This window comes from Leopardus geoffroyi, chromosome B3, assembly GCF_018350155.1.
Source record: "Leopardus geoffroyi isolate Oge1 chromosome B3, O.geoffroyi_Oge1_pat1.0, whole genome shotgun sequence".
Classification (NCBI taxonomy): domain Eukaryota; kingdom Metazoa; phylum Chordata; class Mammalia; order Carnivora; family Felidae; genus Leopardus; species Leopardus geoffroyi.
Window position 1 is genome coordinate 122324027 of NC_059337.1, and position 18322 is coordinate 122342348.

At 41.3% G+C, this 18322-nt stretch overlaps 1 protein-coding gene across 2 annotated transcripts in view; it reads right to left on the reverse strand.

Annotated features, from left to right (window-relative positions):
• VIPAS39 (VPS33B interacting protein, apical-basolateral polarity regulator, spe-39 homolog) overlaps nucleotides 1-18253 on the reverse strand; it is a 25471-nt gene extending 7218 nt beyond the window's left edge. For both annotated transcript variants that reach the window (XM_045451688.1, XM_045451687.1), the window contains exons 1-12: nucleotides 18126-18253; nucleotides 14089-14181; nucleotides 12410-12512; nucleotides 10363-10509; nucleotides 9490-9528; nucleotides 9075-9139; nucleotides 8291-8347; nucleotides 7017-7109; nucleotides 6345-6378; nucleotides 5752-5854; nucleotides 4176-4203; nucleotides 593-666 (exon numbers count right to left, since the gene is read on the reverse strand). In XM_045451688.1, coding sequence (XP_045307644.1) covers nucleotides 593-666; nucleotides 4176-4203; nucleotides 5752-5854; nucleotides 6345-6378; nucleotides 7017-7109; nucleotides 8291-8347; nucleotides 9075-9139; nucleotides 9490-9528; nucleotides 10363-10509; nucleotides 12410-12512; nucleotides 14089-14181 — 836 coding nt within the window. In that variant the 5' untranslated portion in view covers nucleotides 18126-18253. The remainder of the gene's footprint in view (nucleotides 1-592; nucleotides 667-4175; nucleotides 4204-5751; nucleotides 5855-6344; nucleotides 6379-7016; nucleotides 7110-8290; nucleotides 8348-9074; nucleotides 9140-9489; nucleotides 9529-10362; nucleotides 10510-12409; nucleotides 12513-14088; nucleotides 14182-18125) is intronic.
• Between the last annotated feature and the right edge of the window lie 69 nt (nucleotides 18254-18322).

Genomic DNA, 18322 nt, shown 5'->3' on the forward strand with positions numbered 1-18322 from the left:
ATATATGAGGTCATTTAAAAAAATTCCAATGCATTTTGTCACCAAAAAAAGGAAGGAGAGGAAGGAAAAAAAAAATTCCAGAATTTTTTTTTTTTAATTTTTTTTTTTTTAACGTTTATTTATTTTTGAGACAGAGAGAGACAGAGCATGAACAGGGGAGGGGCAGAGAGAGAGGGAGACACAGAATCTGAAACAGGCTCCAGGCTCTGAGCTGTCAGCACAGAGCCCGACGCGGGGCTCGAACTCACGGACTGTGAGATCATGACCTGAGCCGAAGTCGGACGCTTAACCGACCAAGCCACCCAGGCGCCCCAAAATATTCCAGAATAAAAGGCAGTCTTCAAATAAAATAAATTTAGCAGTAGAAAAAATCCTCTTTTTATTGCCTTTATTTTTCTCAATTTACTACCCATCAGTGAAAACTCTACTGGGGAATTAATTTTGGAATCACTTCACTGAATGAGACCATCTTTAATGATGCTTATATGACCCACTATTACGCTTTCCCTTCAACTACCTATCCACTCCTTAGTCTCTTCGCTTCTCTATTTAAGAAGATTCATGCTTAAAAACATTTCTCCCCCATACTTACCCGATGCAGGTCTTAAGAAATTCTTTTCGTTTCTCGGGGTCCTGAATGTTCAAGTGCTCTCGATAATGAGACAACTACAATTTAAAAAAAAGAAAAAAGGCAGGCTTTGAGTTATTTTGTCTCCTTAGAAGGCTGAGTTAGCTATGTAACTAGACCTTCCATCCTTAAAAACTAAATTCTTCATTATCAGAGATTCCTCTGGATGTGGATGGGTGTGTGGGTGTGGAGAGGATAAACAGTGATTCAAAATTGCTCTTCAGGGGCACCTGGCTGGCTCAGTAAGTAGTGCATGTGACTTTGTTTTTTTTTTTTTAATGTTCATTTATTTTTGAGAGAGAGAGAGAAAGAGAGAGAGAGTGAGTGTATGAGCGGGGGAGGAACAGAGAGAGGGGGAGACACAGAATCCCAAGCAGGCTCCAGGCTCTGAGCTGTCAGCACAGAACCCAACGTGGGGCCTGAACCCACAAACCACGAGACCGTGACCTGAGCTGAAGTCGGACACTTAACTGACTGAGCCACCCAGGCACCCCAGTGTATGCGACTCTTGATCTCAGGGTTATACAGATTACTTAAAAAAAAAAATCTTCAAAATCACTCTTTGGTTTATTTATAACTGCAATATCTAATACAGTAACCACTACCCATATCTGGTTTACATTTACATTTAAATGATTTAAATTAAACAATTCAGATCCTTAGTTACAGTAGTCATTTTTTTAAGTGTACAAAAGCTACATGTGGACTAGTGGCTACCATATCCAGTAGCACAGATACAGAATGCTGCCATCATCGTAGGAAGCTCTATTTGGACAGCACTGGCCTACAATGAAGCACTGAGTAGCTGAGCACCCAGCTTTACTCCAAAGTTTGGCTTTAGCCTATTTAACTAAAACCAGCTTTTGCTTCAGCCTTAGTCTTTCAAAAGGCCAAAGAGCTAAATGCCTACTTCAACATTATTTTTGGCATCCTTGACCTTATACGCAATCAATGGTAGCATTATCCTGTAAATACCTAATAATTGACAACATCAGTAACACAAGTAAGGCAAGTCATCTGATTCACTGTTGACACGTGAAGACTCACATTCAAATACCGTAAGTCATATATATAACTCTGAAAGACAATCTCCTTATGTGCTTTCTATTTTGGAATTCTGAAAAAGGAACTGAAGATTAAATCCCTATTTGGGACGCCTGGGTGGCTCAGTCGGTTAAGTGTCCAACTTCAGCTCAGGTCATGATCTCACATTTCCTGAGTTTAAGCCCAGCGTCAGGCTCTGGGGCTCTCTGCTGTCAGCACAGAGCCCACTTTGGATCCTCTGTCTCCCTCTGTCTCTGTCCCTCCCCCACTTGCACGTGAGCACATTTGTGCTCTCTCTAAAATAAACATTAAAAATTAAAAATAATTAAAAGTTAGTCCCTATTTATTATTACAAGAGCTAATTGATGCAATAATTTATGATGGTTATAAAAGTTGAGATTTTATGCACAATTATTAAAAACTTTCCAAAAATAAAAAAATAAATAGATTAGGGACACCTGTCTGGCTCAGTTGGTAGCGCATGCAACTCTTGATCTTGGGGTTGTGAGTTCAAGCCCTACGTTGGGTGTAGAGATTACTTAAAAATACAATCTTTCATAAATAAACAGATTGACAGTTAATATGGATATTAAGAGAATGAACTGGCTTTAAGAAAGACAGTATATCCTTTTAGGAACAAGTATATAAAAATGTAAATGATAACATAAAATAGAATAGAAATTATATCATAATCTAATCTTCATTATATGTTTGGTATACAATCATTCCTAGTATTAAAGAAAGCAATCTTTTTTTTTTTTTTTTTTTTAATTTTTTTTTTCAACGTTTTTTATTTATTTTTGGGACAGAGAGAGACAGAGCATGAACGGGGGAGGGGCAGAGAGAGAGGGAGACACAGAATCGGAAACAGGCTCCAGGCTCCAAGCCATCAGCCCAGAGCCTGACGCGGGGCTGGAACTCACGGACCGCGAGATCGTGACCTGGCTGAAGTCGGACGCTTAACCGACTGCGCCACCCAGGCGCCCCAAAGAAAGCAATCTTTGAGAGCTATGATTTATTTTTATTGTTTAATTCCATTTGGCCTTAAGTCTTTCAGGAAAGTCCTACTTAGGTAAACTTCCCACTCTGTGAGGAGAAACTGAAAGGAGACTATCATCAGCTTTGTCAATTCTCAAGTTCGTAAGGTTGGAAAACTCCAAATTTATATACAACAGCATGCATGTAAATCTGAATCTTCAATTCAAATATAATAGAGAATAGGAAGAAAATAAAGTTTTAGAAGAAAATGCGTTACCCAAACACATCTATTTTCAGTAATCAAACTTCAAAACAACAAACTTTATAAGAATGCTGTATGAAGAAAATTCCCTACAGCTTCCAATCCATGGAGATTAGGGGCGCTTCAGTGGCGCAGTCGGTTAAGCATACGACTTCAGCTCACCTCATGATTTCATGGCTCATGAGTTCGAGCCCCATGTTGGGCTCTGTGCTGACACTCAGAGCCTGGAGCCTGCTTCAGATTCTGTGTCTCCCTCTCTCTGCCCCTCCCCTGCTCACACTCTCTCTCTCTCTCTCAAAAAAAAAAAAAAAAAAAAAGAACATTAAAAAAAAAACACAACAAATCTATGGAGATTAAAAATGTAAACAAAAAGCTTTTCAAAATGATTGCTACAGACTGCCAATCACTTTCAGTAGATTAAGATAAAGGATTTTTGTGATTGTTCCATGCCTTGAATATTAAGTAAAAGTTCCTTTTACAAAATGTGACTGAAAAAACATTTTCCTCAATTTTATTCTGCTGTGTGAAGAAGGTTAGCAAGATTATTAAGCGTGCCAGCTGAATGTGAGCACTGATAACACCACAAACGTGTGGTGTAGTGACTGAAGGGACAATCCTGCCATGGATATGCTGAGGAATTCTTACCCCTGCACTACAATGGCAAACTTTTAAAAGTATATCTCTACATTTTTAATAAAATAATGAAATTTTTGGTACAATTTCAGATTTATTCTGGTATTCCAGGAGTTTATTCTGTAATGGTGAAAATCTGCCAAAAATCAGTTTGCACACTTGGCCATTCAGCCCTCAGCCAAAATGTGTATTGGGTGCAGCCCGGCTTGACCTATCTTCCTTCTTGACCTATATCTGCTTTCTAATCCCTCTTAACTCTCCAACATCTTCTAGTATTAGAAGCCAAAACCCAAAAGCTCCTACAAACCAGGAACTGAAAACAACTAAGAACTAAAAAACAAATTACAAATTGACCAGGCCAGTTTTTATTCATTTATTCAAAAAAGTGTTTATTGACACGCCCAATCAAAAGAGCATATAAAAAGAAACAGAACATCATTTGGATTTAGTTTTCAGGCTTCCCAGTGCCTTTCTCTTCCGGATGCAATCAATACCAAAGGAAGGAAACTGTTAACTAGTCTGGGATCTCGGAGGCTGGGTTTTGGCTTAGATTTCTGGGATCTTGGAGGCTGGGTTTTGGCTTAGATTTCTGTTAAACAGGTCCCCAACTGAAACAAAGGCCACACTTACCGCAAGCTCTTCTGTTCTATCTAGGAACCTGGGAAGAAGCAGAAGGGAGCAGGGCATTTTTATCTATTGATGTGTGGCAGTATAACCTCACAAAATAGGATGGCTGCTCTAGGAGAAACACAATTCAAACTCATTTGCCTCCATAAATGAAATAAGCCCTCCTTTTAAATTTCTATGAGCAACCTCTTCAAAACACATGGTGGATCAGGTATGATTGTTCCCCTGATCGCTCTAGCTGAGAAAGAAGCAAGGACAAGAAGGCATTGCAGGACAGTAATAACTTTGTAATGTTAACAGGTCTGATAGGCTCAGAGCCTCCACAAAACCTTAGCCCACAGTAATCTTACAGGGTTTTTTGGAAAGATTAAAGCCCTCTTCTCTGTCAGAACAGTCTTGGAAACAGATTTTCTATATTATTCTGTTGTTTTCACGTAGTGTAGAATGGGTTTTGTCTATCCCAAAGGTGGTAAGACCTTGGAGAACAAGGATATTGTCTTCTAATTCTTTCTTATTCTGAATGGACCACTGTAACTAATGTCACTGCTTTGGCCTAGAGGTGATGCCTAATAAAGCCTCGTTGATCGGGAGGGAGGGAGGGAGGGAGAGATGGAAGGAAGGAAGGAAGGAAGGAAGGAAGGAAGGAAGGAAGGGAGGGAAGGAGGGAGGGAAGGAGGGAGGGAAGGAGGGAGGGAACAGCCTGCCTCAATGAACATGTCTTCTGCAAATTCCTGGCTAACATCTGTAATCTTGGCCCTGACCAGGTGATCTGCTTTTCCCACCATAGTCTTGGGGCAGCTCATCACTGTGCTGGAGTCACTAGATAATTGGAGTTACCATGGGCCACATTATCAGCCTAAACAAAGGTTCTAACCCCTTTCCTGACATTGAAGAAAAGACATAAAATACATTTTAAGCTAAGGGCAGGAAAGTCTCTACTGATTAGAATGAGATAGGGAAGGAATGAAAACATGGTAGAAGATATTCTCCTGCCCCTGACCACCAACACATATGCCTACCTCTTGCCTCTCTACCTATTAGAATCCTACCTAGTCTCAATTCCTAAACACTTCCATGAGGCTTTCCTTGGGTATCCTGACTAAAGATTGTTATTTTCTTCTTTTGCTCTTCCACCGTACTTCCCACTGGCATCATTGGGGACCAAGCAATAAAAGATACCTTTATTCTGAGTCTTTTATAACAAAATGCTTAAAAATATTAATACAGACTATGTATTAAGCTAAGTGCTTTTCCCACACTAACTCTTTTAATCTTCATAATGACCTGCCGGGTACAAATCATCATTTCCATTGTACAGGTTTGGAACTAAAGGTCACTCTATGAACTAAGTGGTGTTGCCAGTATTCAATGTAGGTATGTTTGACTCCAGGGCCTCCTTCTTAACCACCTGCTATACTGTCACTTTATCACAAGCTGAGGTGCATTATTAGTTATCCCATCACCATTTCAGTATCTTATCTAATAACAAAAAAAGGACAATGTCTTTTCTCTTTGTATTCTCCAGCGTGCTTTGAATAAAGACTCAGTAAACTTCATAGACAAGATGATCAGTTCTTACCTGAAGAGGTCTAAAAGCAACTTTTGATCCCCTATTTCTTTAAGGAAGTGAATGAGATGTCTCAAAGCAACCTGTCGCACCTCCAGCTCTCGGAAGAGGATCTCTGGCAGGGAGGAAATAGTTAGGTGGGGAAATTAAAGCCTATTACTCAGGTGTGAAATTGGTCTCCCTCCTCATACATTCCAAACATCTCAGAGCCAATCACAAGCAAGGAACAGTTTTTTATGGTACCCATTCCTCTGGCTCAATCCACCGTCAATGCACTCCATGGTCCAGGGCAACTCTTAGCCATTCAGCCAGCCTTCACCAACTCAACCAGCAGGCACCTAGCATGGACTCTGAAGTCCTCAAATCAACACAGCCATCTGTCTGTCTAGCAAATAGGGACACTTTGAAGTTAATAGACTTATCACCCTACAGGATGAAAAACTGCCCTCAAGAGATGAGATGGATACTCTGAAGTCTTAGGCCATCCCAGCTGTCTCAGAAACAGACCTGATGATGGTGAATTCTGATAAAAGCCACAATGACATTCTCCTTTCAAATGTAGCAGGTATCTTGTCGACTGAAGATTTCTCTCAACCCATGCTCACCTTTGCTCAGTGTCCTCTTCAGGAAGATCAGAACCTAGAGGAAAGGAGAACAAAGAATAAATTACTCTGTGTAACCTTTCAAACTCAAAGCCCTGCCCTGAGCTCCTGATGTCTAGAAATGATGTCAGCGACACATTAGGCATCTTGGCAGATGTCTAAGAGAAGTCCACCTGCCCATTCCCACACTGGCAAGAGACACCCCCTCTGAGAGACTGCTCTCATACGTCTTCTCTCTCAGATTACTTTTTAGAAGCCAACCTGCTGCTTCCTGATTATAATCAAGAGTTCCACATACAATGTATGTCCTGCCAGCCAAGCCTCAGAGCATGTATTACTGAGAATCCTACACTTTAAGAGGAATCGAGGAGGTGCTTGGGTGGCTCAGTTAAGCATCTGACTCTTGGTTTTAGTTCATGGTTTGTGACTTCAAGTGCCGCATCAAGCTCTGTGCCCACAGCACAAAGCCTGCTCGGGATTGTGTCTCTCCCCCTCTCTGCCCCTTCCATGCTCTTGCTCTCCCTTTCTCTCTCTTAAAATAAACAAATAAGTAAGAGAAATCTAGGATTTTTACTAGACATTTAACCTAAAATGTTAAAGTCCTATTCTGAATGGACTCTGAGAAACTACTGAAAACAACAATTAAACAAACGACAAACAAAACCCACAACTTACTGCAGTAATGACATTTCCATCATGCATGCTTACTGCTTCCTCTAGGAGTTGTAGCTTGTCCTGTAAGGAGCGGAATCTTTCTAGTGAGCAGGCCTGGCAAAATAAGAACAGAATTAGCGTGCAAGAAAGTCCTGATGTCCTGATGAAGTCCTGCCAAAGTCAATGGGTAGAGAGATCACCTGTTCTCTTTTTAAGGAGGTATAATTTACATACAATAAAGTCTACCCTATTCAACTGTAAAATTCAGTGAGTTTGACAAGTTCATATACTACCATAATCAAGATACAGAACAACTCCATCACCCCAAAAAGTTCCCTTGTCAGCTTTGATGTCAACTCCCCCCCACCCAATCTCTAGCCCCTCGCAACCATTCACCTGCTTTTAATCACCAAAGTTTTCCCTTTTCTAGGATTTCAGAAACAGAACCATACGATATGTACTCTTTCACATTTGGCTTCTTTTACTCAATTTCACTTTTTTGTTTGTTTGTTTGTTTTGTTTTTAGTAGGCTCCACACCCACATGACTTGAACTCATGATCCTGAGATCTAGAGACACATGCTCCACTGACTGAGCCAGCCAGGTGCCCTTCAAGATCACATTTCTGAGATGAATCAATACATTGTGGTGAGTACCACTAATTTATTCCTACTTACTGGTAAACAGTTTGCCATTGTATGGACATATCACCATTTATCCATTTATCTCCTGAAGGATATTTGGGTTATTTCCACTTTGGGGGCTATCATAAATGAAGCTGTTACAAAAATTTGTGTATAAGTCTTTGAACATAAGTTTTCATTCCTCTTAGATTGTAAATGTCTAGCAATGAAGTTAAGTGTGTGTTTAACTTCATAAGAAGGTGCCAGACTATTTTCCAGAGTAGTTTTAACATTTTCCCTTCTTGCTCTCAGTGTACCAGAATTCTGGCTCCTCCACAGCGTCCCAATGCTTGGTATGATCAATACTTTTAAGTTTAGCCATTCTAGTGGCTATACAGTGGTATTTCACAGTTTTAATTCACATTTTCTTGATAACTGTTAACGTGAAAGAATTTTTCAAGTGCTCTTTGGCTATTCACGTATCTTTTTTTGACGTAACTGGTTACATCTTGCACCAAGTTTTTTACTGAGTTGTTTATCTTCTTATTGAAGATAATCATTGTTCTTTATATATTCTTGATAAAAAATCCTTTATAACATATGTATTTTGAAAATGTTTTCTCCCAGCCATGGTGCTCTTTTCCCACAAGAATTCTCTCTCCAGTGGCCTTACCTTGCCCTTCCGAAGGCGTCGCACTGTGTCACTGGGGCTCCAGTCATTGCTATAATCCTAGAATATTAGCAACACACGAATCTCAAGAAGTTAAGGGATCAGCATTATCAGTGTGCCAGCTCCTCACTTAAAACTCTTATCTTTATTCCCTAATGGGGAAATATTTTGTGGGAGGGAATGGATGAAAAAAAATGAAGAACAAGAATGGTCTTGTTCTGAGTGTCTGAAGAAATTACAACAGGGACAATACAGGCAAGAAGAAATGGATCAAAAAGGGAAAGAACCAACTGACAAAACCATAACCCTATGCCTACTGGTTCAGGATGTCACCCCCTAGATACAATTAGTCACATTTTGGGATTCTAACTGACAGTTATGCAGACAGAAGGAAAAGAAGGAGACATGTTTCTCTTCTGGATCTTATGATATACTTTCTTCCTTATGGATCAATTTACTTTGTTATGTGCTTCTTGGGAATATGAGCTCCACAAAGCTTCCAGACCACAGCGATGATCAAAAGTTTCAAAATACAGCCTTCAAAAGGCAGTGTAATGGGTAAGGGAAGTGCGCTAGGACAGAATCAGAAAATAAACGGAGTCCCAGTTCTACCATTTAATAGCTGTGAGACCCAAGGCAAGCCCTGATATTTAGAAATCCAGTTTTCTTCTCTACATAAAAGTTAAGGTATTAGCTGGTCAAAAAGTTAGGAAGATCAAGCAAGATAACGTATGTCAAAGCACTCTGCACTGTGTGAAGTGTCACACCAGTACAAGATATAACTCACCCTGTACTCCCCCTTAGGTCTGCCCAGCTCTGGAGCATAGCTTTTGGCAGGTGTGTCCGACAGAGCTGGAAAAAATAGGCAGCTGATTCAGAAGGACACCATCTTCATGTCACTCCTCTCCTCTACAGCTTCCTTCTCACATGCATTTTGTTGACTCGTGAGGTCCCAAGGCATCTTTATGGCCCAAAGTAGATCTCAGCTCCTCCCCAGAAACAGCACCCCTAGAAGTCACCCCTTGCCCCTATAGCCAGAATGATCTTGACCTCCTTACTCAAAATCAGAAAATTTCTCTAATAATGGTGGTAGACTCAGAAAACATTTCATCTAATTACCACCTATCTCCATGACCCTGCAGAGTGTACCCCATATCAGTAACATCTCCCATAGTACTCCAGAGCAGAGGGTCAATGCTTACCATCCGAAAGAGACTGGAAACTTCCAGGTCTAGTTCTCCCTGGAAGTAAAGAACATGTAAGGGGAGAGGTCAATAGTTCCAGTCAGAAGCATTTCACTTGGTTAAGGATGCAGTATGTATAGAACCTTTTTTATGCAATGTGGGAACTCAAGGCTTAAAACAAACCTCCATTCAACTTCAGAAATTTGAGGTGCCATGAAAAACAAAGTCAGGGAAAAAAAATTTTTTTACTTGTGGTAAAATATACATGACATAAACGTTTTTTACCATTCTTAAATGTACAGTTTGGTGGCACTGAATACATTCACACTGTACAACCATCACCACTATGCATCTCTAGGACTTTCTCATCATCCCAAACTAAGACTCTGTACCCATTAAACAATAACTCCCCATTTCTCCTAACCTCCAGTCCCGGTCACCACTATTTTACTGTCTTTATGAATCTAAATATTGTAGGTATCTTATAGAAATGGAATCATACAATATTTGTCCTTGTATGTCTGGCTTACTTTTTTAAGGAACTGCCATACTATCTTCCGCAGTGGCTACGCCATTTTATATCCCCACCAGTAGTAAACAAGGGTTCCCTACAGCAATGCACAGGGGTAGGCAGGAATCCTGACCTAGGTAAATTTCTTCAGCACCTGCCACAGAACTAATGTCAGTTTTGTTCATCATGTTCCTGCCAAATCCCTCTGAATGTCTCTCTTCTCTGACTTCTAATCCCTAACTGCCAGTTCCAAAGATAATTCTTTATCCTTCAATAATCTTTTTCTTCCAGAGTAAATGAAAATTATAAACTGAGTGCTTTTTTTTTTTTTTTGGAAAGAGAAAAGGAGGGCCCCCCTACCCCTTTAACAATCTCTTTACCTCTAAAAAAGCTGCTCAGGGAGTAGGTAGAAGTAGGTTTGGGTAATTGTGCATAGGAGGAGAAGCTGTTTCGGCTCTTGAGCTGTTCACGCCCCTCCTGGTTTGACCCACTGTTACCAGCAGTCTCTTTGATGGACCATGAGATACCTGTGAGATAGAACTAAATCAGTGATTCTCATACAAAATAATCCTTGATATACAGCATTCTGATAAATACTAAAAGTTTTTCACCAGAGGCCCCAGTCTGTTATTGACATGGACTTAAAAAATTGAAATAGAAAAAATAAATTCAAATCAACTCATCAACAGAAAAAGGAGCAAAGGAAATTAACAAATGGATCACAGAAAAGGAAATTCAAGTGGCTATTAAACATACAAAAAGATGCTCAACCTTACTTTTAATAAAAGAATTACACAAAGTAAAAGTGCACTGAGATACCATTGGCCCCTGTAAAACTGGCAAAGATCTAGAGTTCAATAATACCCTGTGTTGGCAAAGCTGTGGGGAAACAGGAACACTCAAACATCGCTGATGGGGGCACACTGATACAGTCCCTGTGGAGAACAATTTGGCAATATCTAACCCATACAGATGCAAATACCCTCTGCCAGTGATTCCACTCAAGAATTGATCTTTCATATACTCATATATGGGCAGAAAACAAGGTTATTGATAGCAGTATAAACAAAAGATTGGAAACAATCTAAAGTTCATCAAAAGTGGACTGTTTAAACAAATTATGGTAAACCCATACAACATAATCGATGCTGTTGTTTTAAAAGAGAGAATGAGAGTGGGGCGCCTGGGTGGCTCAGTCAGTTAAGTGTCCGACTTCAGCTCAGGTCATGATCTCACAGCTCATGAGTTCGAGCTCCACATCGGGCTCTGTACTGACAGCCTGGAGCCTGTTTCAGATTCGTCTCCCTCTCTCTCTGCCCCTCCCCTGCTTGTGCTCTGCTTCTCTCTCTCTGAAAAATAAAATAAAATAATTTTAAAAAATAGAGAATGAGAAACTTCTTTACATACTGATATGGAAAGATCTCCAAACTATATTGTCAATTGAAAAGAGCAGGGTATAAAGCATGCTACCACTGGTGTAAAAGAGGGGATAAGAATATACATATTCCTATATGCATTTCCAAATGTAAAAAGAATCTTTAGTTGAACACACAGGAAGCAAACCACAGCAGTGTTTTGGGATAGCAGGGACTGAGAACAGTAAATGCACGATAGTGTGGGAGGGAAACTTTTCATTGATTGCCTAAAATACTATATTTTTAAAGTGTGATGATATTCCTACATTAAAAAAATTTTAACAGGGGCGCCTGGGTGGCTTGGTCGGTTGAGCGTCCGACTTCGGCTCAGGTCACGATCTCACGGTCCGTGGGTTCGAGCCCCGCGTCGGGCTCTGTGCTGACAGCTCAGAGCCTGGAGCCTGTTTCAGATTCTGTGTCTCCCTCTCTCTGTGACCCTCCCCCGTTCATGCTCTGTCTCTCTCTGTCTCAAAAATAAATAAACGTTAAAAAAAAAATTAAAAAAAAAAAAAATTTTAACATTCTCAAAAATCAGATGGACTCTGCAAAAGCGTTAAGTGGTATTATAAAACAGCTAGACGATGAGACTTGGTGGCTAAGGAAGTCAGTCCTGCCAGCCAGTTAGGAGCAATTAAGCCAATAGTCCCAAATATGACTGCATATTGGAAGCACTTACAGTACCTATCATAAATTAAGACCCTCACCCCCGAGACCTACTGAATCAAAGTCTCTGGAGTGAAACCTAGGAATTTAATTTTAACAAGCACCCCAAGTAAGTCTGAAATACCCAGCCAAGCATTAACCCTAAGACAGCAGACTAGACAGCCACATGGAAACTACTGTTATTTCCTCAAGTATCTTCTGAGGTTAAATTTCCAAATGTATGCTCATCTGAAAATAGTCTACCCTCATTCCCCGTCCTGACAAAACACTGAGAGGACAAGCAAATGGAGCCCGCATTAGTGACAAGAACCCTGAATATCAATCCCCTCCTATAGCCTCTTCTACTTACTTCCCACTGGCTCCCCACTCCAGCTGACTCTCTCCAGGTCATCGTCATCATCATCATCCACGAAGTCTCGAAGACTATTTACTGCTCTCTTGGATTCCTTTAACTGCGGAGGGACATAAGGCAGGGCACTCAGGTAACCAGTATTTCCCACCTATCTCTTTGACAATCAAGGTGGCTGAGCAATTGACACTTAAAGATGGCAAACACTTTCACCCTTTGCAATCTAGCCTGCCAGATACTTGCCAAGAAAACAAATCGTTCTTTAGCAAACACTGCAGTTCAGTGGCAAGAGTTAAAAAGAATCAAAGCTGCTTTTAGGTTCTAATAATAGGGGCACCTGGGCGGCTCAGTCAGTTCTGACTCTTGATTTCAGCACAGGTCATGATCTCACAGTTCATGGGATCCAGCCCCATATCAGGCTTTGCACTGACAATGTGGAGTTTGCTTGGGATTCTATCTCTCCTTCTTTCTGCCTTCTCCTAGAGTGCATGCGTATGCTCTCTCAACCTCTCTCTCTCAAAATAAATAAACTTAAAAAACAAACAAACAAACAAACAACTCTTGAGGCGCCTGGGTGGCTCAGTTGGTTGAGCATCCGACTTCAGTCAGGTCATGATCTCACGGTTCATGGGTTCGAGCCCTGCATTGGGCTCGCTGCTGTCAATGTGAAGCCTGCTTCAGATCTATCTGCCTCTTTTTTTTTTTTTTTTAATTTTTTTTTCAACGTTTATTTATTTTTGGGACAGAGAGAGACAGAGCATGAACGGGGGAGGGGCAGAGAAAGGGAGACACAGAATCGGAAACAGGCTCCAGGCTCTGAGCCATCAGCCCAGAGCCTGACGCGGGGCTCAAACTCACGGACCGCGAGATCGTGACCTGGCTGAAGTCGGACGCTTAACCGACTGCGCCACCCAGGCGCCCCAGATCTATCTGCCTCTTTGTCTGCCCCCGCTCCCCTCAAAAATAAGTAAAACATTAAAAAAAAAAAAAAAACCTCTTAAAAAAAAAAAAAGTGCTAATCATATTCCTGGCAATGACTTACTGTGTAAACCTGAGTTTGTCCATCTCTCCAAAATAAATGTTTCCCCATTTGTAAAACAGATGCAATAAAGACAACTTCCAATCCAATACATTTTTCAAAAATAACAATTACATCATATGATAAAAGACTTGGGGTTCTGAGGGAAAAAAAAAACTGAAAGGAATAAGTTACCTTAAGAACAAAAGTAAGAAGGGTGGAGAGTTGATTTTTACAATCTTTCTGGCTCTGTTTTGAAACCTCTTTTCTATGAAGATTTTTCTAACGGTCTGACCCCAAACACTTCTGAGCCTAATGGAGACACAGTCAAAAGCTAGCTTATCGGGGCGCCTGGGTGGCGCAGTCGGTTAAGCGTCCGACTTCAGCCAGGTCACGATCTCGCGGTCCGTGAGTTCGAGCCCGCGTCAGGCTCTGGGCTGATGGCTCAGAGCCTGGAGCCTGTTTCCGATTCTGTGTCTCCCTCTCTCTCTGCCCCTCCCCCGTTCATGCTCTGTCTCTCTCTGTCCTACAAATAAATAAACGTTGAAAAAAAAAAAATTAAAAAAAAAAAAGCTAGCTTATCAAGGACACAAGGGGAAGGAATTTTAGAGTGGCACTGTGGAGGAGGTGTGACCTGCAGCAATTGCTCAAGAAAACCCACCTGTGACAGTTCATCATCTTCATCATCAAAGGTGAAAGCCTTGAACTTGGAGCTATTCCAATACTCCTCCTCATCACCTTTTGTCCGATTCATCTGGAGTAAGACAGATACATGTCGTTTCCTGGATCACTTCCCACAGAGCCCCAAAAACTTTAATTTCCTTCACTACAAACTCTCCCTCCCACCCCACACCCCAGTAATTTGGGGACATTTCAAAGAATTAGATAGAGAAAATATTGAATCTGCCACATAAAATCAGATCCTTGGGTCTCCAACTGATCAAATCATACTTTTGATCCTCTAATTACCCACGAGTACTCTTCATTCCTAGACTACCTACTTTGTTCAAGGCACTCTCTCAGGAGCTGTGAGGGATATGTAAAAAATGCAAGATAGGGGCACCTGGGTGGCTCAGTAGGTTAAGCGGCCAACTTCAGCTCAGGTCATGATCTCGTGGTATGCGAGTTCAAGCCCCGCGTTGGGCTCTGTGCTGACAGCTCAGAGCCTGGAGCCTGCTTCGGATTCTGTGTCTCCCTCTCTCTCTCTGCCCCCCTCCCACTCACACTCTGTCTCTCTCTGTCTCTGTCTCTGTCTCTCTCTCAAAAATAAACATTAAAAAAAAAAAAAAAGTACAAGACACATCCCCTCTTCTGAAACACCCTACAAGAAAGCTGGGGTATTCAGCATAGATATGTATAAAGGTAACAGCACAAGACAAGCAAGTGTTATAAGAATGCATCCCAAATTTTGCTGAATACACAAGATCAAAGTATCAACAAAACCGGGGCACCTGGGTGGCTCAGTTGGTTAACCATCCAACTTCGGCTCAGGTCATGATCTCACAGTTCATGAATTCAAGCCCCACATCAGGCTCTGCACTGACAGTGAGGAGCCTGCTTGGATTCTCTGTCTCCCTCTCTCTCTGCTCCTCCCCTGCTCACACTCTCCCCCCTCTCTCAAAAATAAATATTTAAAAAATTAAATTGAAGAAAAAGCATCAACAAAACATAAAAATTGCATTCATGTATTCAACATTTATCTAATACTGAGTGCCATCTCTGAGGCACTATTCCAGGATCTGGGAATACCACAGTGAATAAAAATGGCTCTTGTTCTCATACACGCTTGCTAAATGTCAGAAGAAAGAAAGCAAAGATTAAATGAAGTAGAATTATCCTGCCTGTATCTTCAAATTATGATTAATTTACGAATAAGTATTGGCCAAATTCTGGGAACTGAGAGCATGGCCAAGAAAAGAAAATATATATATAAAGAATCAGTCAAAATACCACAAGTCCCTCCCATCACTATTCTAAAATTAGATTTCACTCTGAAAAAAATTATCCATGCCAACTGGACAGAGTGAAAACTGATTTAAACTAAGAAACAGTGGGGTGCCTGGGTGGCTCAGTCGGTTAAGGGTCCGACTCTTGATTTCAGCCTGGGTCAGGATCTCACAGTTTCTGGGATTGAATCCCATGTCAGGCTCAGCACTAACAGCAAGGAGCCAGATTAGGATTCTCTCTCTCCTCTCTGCCCTTCCAGCCTGCTCACACATGCTCTCTCAAAATAAATAAATATTAAAAAACAAAAAACACTAGGACGGAGTAACCAAAACTCCCAAAGCAACAAAAAGAACTCCAAAGCCTACACAGGGTTAAATTCTAAAGAATTCATTTGCTTTTCCATTTCTCTCAATGGTACCTTTCACAACAGAAGCTTGACATACACTCATCACGGCAGCCCTGTTGAAGCTTCTGATGGCCCTTAACACACTCTACAGATATTCCTTAACTTACAATGAGGTTAACATCCTGATAAACCAAGCATAAGAAAATATCATGAGTGGAAAACACTGAACATCATGGCTTAGCCTAGCCTACCTTCAATGTGCTTAGAACACTTATATTAGCCTGCAGTTGGGCAAGATCATTTAACGCAAGGCCTATTTTATAATAAAGTGTTGAATATCTCATGTAATTTATTGACTACTGCACTGAAAGTGAAAAAACAGAATGGCTGTGTGGGTGCAGAATAGTTTAAATGTACCAGTTGTTCACTCTTGTGATGTGGCTGACTGGGTGCCTTAGCTCATTGTCACTGCCAAGCATCACAACAGCGCAGTGCTGTATATTGCCAGCCCGGGAAAAGATCCATATTCAAAACTCACCCTATGGCTTCTCCTGGATGTGCATCACTTTTGCACCATCATAAAGCTGAAAAATCGTAAGTCAAACCACTATAAGCCAGGAAATCATGTGTACTCTCACTTCCTGACTCTTGTGTTTTGAGGATATAGGGATTGCAAAGGTGTGGTGGGGATTTTCTAATGTCTGATCCCTTCCCATGGCAGACATCACTAATCAATTTCTACTGAACCCAGATGTAACTTAAAAATCCTTTTGTATATTTAAAGCCAAATAAAAAAGTCGACAGATACAATGAAATCATCCTTCATGGTGGTACAAGCACAGACTTTATAGTAGGCAGCTTTGAATTCAAATCTTGGTCTCCCAATTCTGAGGAAACTGGGTAAATAATTTTACTTCTAAGCCTTGGAGAAAATGATATCCTACCTCACAAGATTGCAGTGAAGAAGAAATAGGACTCAGGGAACACCTAGCAGAAAGTAAATACTAAAGATCAGTTCTTTTTAGTGTAGGATATTTTACTGACACCTTTCCATCTTAGTTTCCTCATCTGTAAAATGGGCATAACAATAGACCCTTTACCTTATAAAATTGTTGTGAAGCTTAAACTAGATCATACATGTGGAGCACCTAGTGTCTGATACAAAATTAATGCTCAGTATTAATTTTTATTAGTAAAGCATCATGGCAGCTTAGAAAAAGCTAGACAGAAAATACTTTCAAGCAATCCTAAAGATTAAAAAGATTAATCTGACACAAAAATGCTGAGAGTGGCCATCACCAACACTGAAGACGTACATAGAGTATGTAAATGTCCCTGGCACAGATTGCCAACTTAATAGAGCACTCTCATCCTCACAACAGCTCTGTAAGGTAGGTCTGGCAGATTCCATCTCTATTTCACTGATGAGGAAGATGAGGTACAAAAGAATGAGGTACCAAAACCACTTTGCTAATTGCTCCTACAATCTAGGTTTTCTAGCTCCTGGATCACTTCCACTCTGACATGCATGGTCCTTCTGTTTTACTCTAGGGAAAACCAGGGCAGTAAATAAATATCTGGAAATATCTACAGATAAGCATAGAATGTGTCTAACACACCCGATAATCCACCAGATAATTTCTGGAATCGTTTTTAACCATGCAACCGCAGGAGATACTTGCCACCAATTTGTACTTCTAGCCAAATCAGAACGTAAATTTACTTGCCAAGTAAAGAGATAATGATAAAGATTTAATGGCTCTACAAGTTGCAGCAACCAGGTACAATTTTAAGAGTGACTGGAAAAAGTGCTTCAACATGATTTCAAATACAGCAGAGGCTTGTCCCTATCGTCACCTGTACTGAGAGCCCACAAGACAGGGAAGCAAATCCGAGGTACAGGACAAAGGAAGGACAACAGGCATCAGAAAAAAAAAAAAAAAAAAAAAAAAAAAATCCACAACCAACACGCTCCCAGCCTCAGGACACTTCAGAAACCAGCTACCGAGAAGTTACACTCAGATTCAATTATCTTCTGAGCCAGGCTTCCACATGTGAGGCTATTAACGGAGACCGGGGAATGTGGGTTAACCTAGGAAGACTCTACAGGCGAAAAGTCCAGGAAGCCATGGACCTACTGCAGTCGCCAGAGTCCGGCGGATCGCTGGCAGAGTAAATGCTCTTTCAAAATCAAATGTCGAGGCTCACTCACAGCCCCAACCTCGAGTGTACTCGGGCTCGTAGCATACTCGGTCGCTCCGACTGGAGGAGTCGGGCCTGGGGCGGGGGGGGGGGGGGCGGGGGGTGGGTCTAGGGACACCTCAGAGAGTAAGAGGAAAGGATATGTCTGCGGCGTGGCCGGACTCAACCAGATACGCGGCTCAAACGGATTGGGACACCCTCACCTCTTCCACACCGAGCCCACCCTTTCAGGGCAGCGTCAGACTCTTCCGCCGCTGGACCACCCTTTCTAGTCAGGCTAAGCTGCATAGAAAATGGGCGGAAGCGAACAGTCGCTGGGTGGGGCGGCGAAGGGGAACGTGAGTCAAGAAAGAGGCCGCAGAGCATGCTGGAAGTTGTAGTTTTCCCGCCTTTGCCTTTA